Below are 6,728 nucleotides of genomic sequence, written 5' to 3' on the forward strand. Positions count from 1 at the left end.
TAGTCTTGAATGAACAATGATTGAAGTAACTGTTCACGCACTGCTGGGGGCCTAGGCCATGTCCATACAAAACAATGGCACCCAATTCTGTGTACATTACCTTGGTCAGAGTATCCCTCACTAAGGAAGAATAAATAGAAAAACCTTAATCATCCAGAGGATCACATACTAATGAACGTAGAGCCTTACTAGACATCTGCGCCTAAATAAAAATTCCAGGTCGCACAGCAAAATATTTAGGAGCATATGCGAGAAGTGGTCGCATGTCTGGCTCTGTCAGATTAACAGCTATAGCCAAATCTTGGTCTAGGAAGAAGGAACGTATGCCAGGCTAGGCACAATGAGGATAAAATATGGATAAAAAGCTCTATAGTGCAACCATTTTACTCGCATATGCGCCTACATTCCTGTGAGACCTGGAATTTTAATTTAGGAGCACCAGTGCAGTAAAAAATTAAGTATTCTAGCTTTACCTCCTTTTTCATTGTACTCCTAAATGTCTGTGCGCCTACATTTTAACGTAGGCGCACACGTGCTCCTTGTAAAAAAGGTCAGCGTAGAGCGACAATGTAGCCTATTTAAACCTTAACAGGGACAGAAAATTGGTTCAATAAGGCATGCCCTGAACGGTGAGTTAGGGAATACTATTTTGGGCATGTCTGAAACAAGCTAATCAAAACATTGAAAATAGAAAAATGTTTTAATATACAACTGTTTCAAACAATGCATGTTGTAAAAACAATAGCAACCACAAACCATTGTTTTAAACTGAGCAGTGAACAAATTAAAAGCAAAATGTTGCACAGAACTGCAGTGTGCCCCTGTAACACATTCATACTCAAGACCAGCCTGGCACCAATCTAAAAGTCTCCTTTCTCAAAGGAAAAATGCTAAAACATATCACGGATTCAGTGAAATGTTACTTTAAAATTGTACAATCCCTACAAGCATGTATCCAACAAACTGGTTTTCTGAACGATACCTACCGATGCTCGAGCTACAGTTGGGTTTAAATAAAGTTTGTTGTTTTGAAAAGCAGGAGTGCAGAGAATTGTTGTTGAGCACTTTCAAATGCTAAACTTCTTATTCGCAGTACAATACACAAGAGCTGGTCCCATGCTTTTAAAAGAAGAGTTACTGCAATGCTGATAAACATAGGTTTCTGAATATTGGTCCTGGGCGATAGAAAGGCTCAATAGTGGTACAATAGGGAATTTGAATGTGACAATACGCAGTAAAATCAACTATGACAGAACAAAATGGGTTCAAGAGGAGAGTCTATGGTAACCAAATGTCCTTTTTGCAGCTGGTGAAGCAGGATACAGAAATTAATCTCATGTTTTCTGGGAGTGGGGGGAGAAAATAAACATCTACTGGATGGGTTAAAACAAGTGCGTCTTCCACTTGATGGCCTCGCAGTCGATCAGTGCTTGTTGTTGGTTTCCTCTTGGGAAGAGCTTGAGATGCCGTTCTGATTTTGAGTGGACCCAGAGCCCAATCCGTACAATCGCCCACAATACTTTGCGTCATCAATGTTGTCTTCAAAGAAAAGCTGCAAAAGTAGAGGACAACTTATTTCATTTGTAACAGAAACATGGTCAGAATCAGTTACTCCCTAGATGCCAATCCCCATCAAGTCTAGTTCACAAACTCTTCCCAAGAGGACTGGGACTATGTCACAATCATCTTTTACAGCTTATTTTCATTCCTGACCACTCTTCTGAAATGACTTGACAAGTGCAATGTTAAATCTAAGTCCTTTCACCTATCAGTTGTCATGGAAGACATCAGGAATAGAATAGGTACCTCTTTCATCCTAAAGAAGGCCATCCCTGTGAGCAGGGAATCAGAGCCGGCCTGGTGCTGTCTCCCAATCCTCTTTAGTTCCAGCTGGTCAGCCACCTCCTGGAGTCCTCCCTGAACAAACACACAGGTGACAGTCAGCTAACTAGAGCCATATGCTCTACCTCAACATCCTCGGGGGAAGTCAAAGGACATTTCATGTCAGTCATTTCTTTGGTGAAATAAAATATTTTTTAAAGGTGCACACCTCACTATAGGCCACCATTGATTGTGTAACTGAGGGGGTTTGAAGAGCCATGCTTGTGTGATGAGTAACCTTGCATTAGCTAAGAGACTTGTTCGAATCCAGTCAGACACTTGACAGCCAACCGTGCTTTCATTGGTTTTACAAATAACAAATAATGAATAAGCAAGTTACCAGGAATGTCTCTTTACCTTCAAGTTCTTGCAGCTCTTCATCAGATATTTCACGTCATAGATTGCAGGGAAGAAGAGATTGAGGATCTGGAAGAACTCATGTTCCTCCTCAGGTAGCCGAGTGTCTGTTAACAGCTTCACTAGGTAGCCAAAATCATACCCGCTGCAAATGAGAAATACAGCAAGGAGATTCATTACAACTTGATTTCTCAAATGACTACTGGGGCACTGTTGGGAGTGTTCATGACTAGGGCCCAGAGTTTATCCTGTTTACCAGGAAAAACACTAGGCCCACTGACATCTCTCAACACATCCCTACCTGTGAAAGGAGAGCCACTTGACATTTTCACACAGCACTAAACCAGATGTCATCAGGAGCTCAGCAAAGTAGAGCGTGTCGATCCCCTCTTCCTCGTGCTTTTTGAATTGGAGGCCGGAGTTCTGAAGTAGGTCTATCGAGTCCTGGGAGTACATATCCTCTCTGTTTACAAAAGAACATCAGATGTGTTTTTTTCAGAATGGAGCAAACTAAACAGTGAAACAACATTATAAACAATAGACTATTACTCAAGAGCCTTCTAATGAGGCATCAGATCCTACCCCAAAAACATAAGCATGACATAGTTTTAATCTCATTACTGGCTATACTGTATTATAACAAGGATACGAGGATTAACACCCACGTTAAATTAAATTTGAAATTGAACTGCCATGTCGTCGTTCCAGGGGGATAGTCTCCATCCTCGTTCATAAATGACAGTCCCAGTTGGATGATTTTCAGAAGGTCCACGTTGCACCTCAAGAGCTGGTACTGGTAGTCTACCGTGCTGCGAAACTCGCCAATGGGTCGAACCACCACGCCGGGGAATTCTGTGTCCTGTTGGAACAAGAAGGACATCATTAATGGCAAAAGAAGTTGACGCAATACATACCAAAACCTTCACAGATCTACTAAGAAAATCAATGAAAAAAGTTAGCATATTTAGGAAGATAGTTTACCATGGCAATGAAGTTGTAGCTTTGAATTATCTGTCGGATTTTCCTCATTTCCTCATCCACATTGCTTGCCCAGACCTCACAGATAATCTGACTGGTATCTGCCAGTGCAGCTGGCATTTTTGCAGGTTGAGGAAAGGACTGAAAACGCTGACAATTCTGCAGCACTTTCGGGGAACAGTCTGTTGAAAAAATTTACTCTGTGGGGCGCAAGAGGAGGTTGAACATTATCTATGCCATTCAGCTAATCATCAATTAACTACATTTTAAATGCAAAATGATAGACAGTTAAAGCTGTGTGCAGTAGCTTGATTCAACACATAAGATACACTATATATACAAAAGTATGTGAACACCCCTTCAAAATCAGAGGATTCGGCCATTTCAGCCACACCCGTTGCTGACAGGTGTATAAAATCGAGCACACAGCCATGCATAGACAAACATTGGCAGTAGAATGGACTTACTGAAGAGCTCAGTGACTTTCAACGTGGCACCGTCATAAGATGCCATCTTTCCAACAAGTCAGTTCGTCAAATTTCTGCCCTGCTAGAGCTGCTCCGGACAACTATAAATGCTGTTATTGTGAAGTGGAAACATCTAGGAGCAACAACGGCTCAGCCGTGAAGTGGTAGGCCACACAAGTGCACAGAACGGGACCGCTGAAGCGCATAAAAATAATCTGTCCTCGGTTGCAACACTCACTACCGAGTTCCAAACTGCCTCTGGAAGCATAGTCAGCACAAGAAATGTTCGTAGGGAGCTTCATGAAATGGGTTTCCATGGCCAAGCAGCCGCACACAAGCCTAAGATCACCATGCGCAATGCCAAGCGTCAGCTGGAGTGGTGAAAAGCTCACAGCCATTGGACTCTGGAGCAGTGGAAACGCTTTCTCTGGAGTGATGAATCACGCTTCACGAATCTGGGTTTGGCGGATGCCAGGAGAACGCTACCTGCCCCAATGCATAGTGCCAATTTTAAAGTTTGGGTGGAGGAGGAATAATGGTCTGGGGCTGTTTTTCATGGTTTGGGCTAGGCCCCTTAGTTCCAGTGAAGGTAACTCCATATTAATGCTCATGATTTTGGAAAGACATGTGAGCAGGTGTCCACATACTTTTGGTCATATAGAGTACATATGAATGGCTGGGCGCCTAAATCAAAACCTGCCTGGCCTGAATCCCATCAGTACGACACGAGTCACACGACTGATGTTAGCTAGATAAAGTCATAGCAAACGAACTTGGCTGGATAAAACAGCTCCGGTGTTGGTTTTCTGCAAATTATTTACATTTGTATAAACACTTTAACTAACTAAGGTTACCTAGCAACAATTAAATGACATACAGCAAGCTATGTAGCTTACTAGCATCCAAATGAAATTTAACGTTAGCTATGTAACGTTAGCTAGTTAACGTCAGCTAACTAGCCCAGTTACAGGGGAAATATAGTATACCAATGGTAGCTAGCTAGCCACACTGGGAGGTTAACTAAAATAAAATTCCATTACACATAGTTAGCTACAACTACACGTAGCCAAGCTACATTGGGCTAGCTAGCTTGCTCAGTTTGCTAGCGTTAGCTCGTTTTGTCAGCATTGATGAAGTCAAGATGGCTAGCAAGCTAGCTGGAAACCGCCAGGGAAATGGATAGCTAGCCAACTCTGTTTGGTAATTTGTTTAACTTTCACATATTATTGTATTAGCTAGCTACTATGAAACGTATAACGCACAAATGTCAATGTTTACCTGATCCGCCGTATGATCTTATTCCGCTGGGGCTACTGCTAGCCCTTGCTAACGTTGCTGCATAACGTTGGCTTCCTTGCTCTATCGGAAGTCATAGAAATACATCTAGGCAGGCGCAGAGGGGAAAAAGCGCACCTTCACGTCTCACTTGATGTTCTGACCAGCAGTACACTGGTACCCAGCCTGGATATAGTTGCTCGAGTGTGGACTGTGGAGCATACACCACCTCCGTGATATACACCCGTTTTCTCCCAGAAAAATACAAACTTAAATAGCTACATATCTATAGTGTGGAACTTTATAGTTGGCAATGTGGTTTGTTTCATGTCATGACCCTATATACAGAATATCAAGGTTTCAGCACAATGATAACCCAATTATCCAGGAGTTAATTGGCTTGCAAACGTTTTTACAAATGAAATGCTTTACAAATTGTGTCACATTCACTCAAATCTTCACCTGTATGGACCTTGGTATGCCACAATAATCGATTCGAAGCTTTAATAGGATTTTGTTTAAGAAATTATCTTTATTTGAAAAGCGTAAAATACCTGACAGTTATGTACCTCCAAAAGTTCAAGGAAAACCTGATACAGTTCCAGGACACAGATTACCACAATCACTTTTCCTACTAAAATACAATTAAAATAGTTGTCATCATTCAATTACTAATATTCTGGTAATACAATTACACCTGAAGATAAATAGATATGTACAGTTGAAGTCAGAAGTTTACATACACTTAGGTTGGAGTCATTAAAACTCGTTTTTCAACCACTCCACAAATGTCTTGTTAACAAACTATAGTTTTGGCAAGTCGGTTAGGACATCTACTTTGTTCATGACAAGTAATTTTTGTTTACAGATTATTTAACTTATAATTCACTGTATCACAATTCCAGTGGGTCAGAAATGTACATACACTAAGTTGACTGTGCCTTTAAACAGCTTGGAAAATTCCAGAAAATGATGTAATGGCTTTAGGAGTTTCTGATAGGCTAATTGACATCATTTGAGTCAGTTGGAGGTGTACCTGTGGATATATTTCAAGGCCTACCTTCAAACACAGTGCCTCTTTGCTTGACATCATTGGAAAATCAAAAGAAATCAGCCAAAAAAATTGTAGACCTCCACAAGTCTGGTTCATCCTTGGGAGCAATTTCCAAACGCCTGAAGGTACAATGTTCATCTGTACAAACAATAGTACGCAAGTATAAACACCATGGGACCACGCAGCTGTCATACCGCTCAGGAAGGAGACGCGTTCTGTCTCCTAGAGATGAACGTACTTTGGTGCGAAAAGTGCAAATCAATCCCAGAACAACAGCAAAGGACCTTGTGAAGATGCTGGAGGAAACGGGTACAAAAATATCTATATCCACAGTAAAACGAGTCCTATATCGACATAACCTGAAAGGCCGCTCAGCAAGGAAGAAGCCACTGCTCCAAAACCGCCATAAAAAAGCCAGACTACGGTTTGCAACTGCACATGGGGACAAAGATCGTACTTTTTGGAGAAATGTACTCTGGTCTGATGAAACAAAAATAGAACTGTTTGGCCATAATGACCATCGTTATGTTTGAAGGAAAAAGGGGGTCCTTGCAAGCTGAAGAACACCATCCCAACCGTGAAGCACAGGGGTGGCAGCATCATGCTGTGGGGGTGCTTTGCTGCAGGAGGGACTGGTGCACTTCACAAAATAGATGGCATAATGAGGAAGGAAAATTATGTGGATATATTGAAGCAACATCTCAAGACATCAGTCA

General features: G+C 41.6%; 1 protein-coding gene across 2 annotated transcripts; it reads right to left on the minus strand.

The window, feature by feature from the left end:
• Positions 1-681: 681 nt before the first annotated feature.
• On the minus strand, positions 682-5,121 carry LOC121579420 (CCR4-NOT transcription complex subunit 8). Of its 2 annotated transcripts, none has more exons than XM_041894005.1 (7): positions 4,962-5,121; positions 3,220-3,398; positions 2,904-3,097; positions 2,540-2,701; positions 2,239-2,383; positions 1,807-1,917; positions 682-1,552 (listed from the first exon to the last, which is right to left on the minus strand). In XM_041894005.1, exons 2-7 carry the CDS (start codon positions 3,334-3,336, stop codon positions 1,424-1,426), a joined length of 858 nt encoding a protein of 285 aa, XP_041749939.1. In that variant the 5' UTR covers positions 3,337-3,398; positions 4,962-5,121; the 3' UTR covers positions 682-1,423. The 2 variants fall into 2 exon arrangements, with proteins under 2 accessions (XP_041749939.1, XP_041749938.1); XM_041894004.1 differs by having other exon boundaries at positions 3,220-3,416.
• Between the last annotated feature and the right edge of the window lie 1,607 nt (positions 5,122-6,728).

This window comes from Coregonus clupeaformis, chromosome 13 (assembly GCF_020615455.1).
Source record: "Coregonus clupeaformis isolate EN_2021a chromosome 13, ASM2061545v1, whole genome shotgun sequence".
In the NCBI taxonomy this organism is placed as follows: Eukaryota; Metazoa; Chordata; class Actinopteri; order Salmoniformes; family Salmonidae; genus Coregonus; species Coregonus clupeaformis.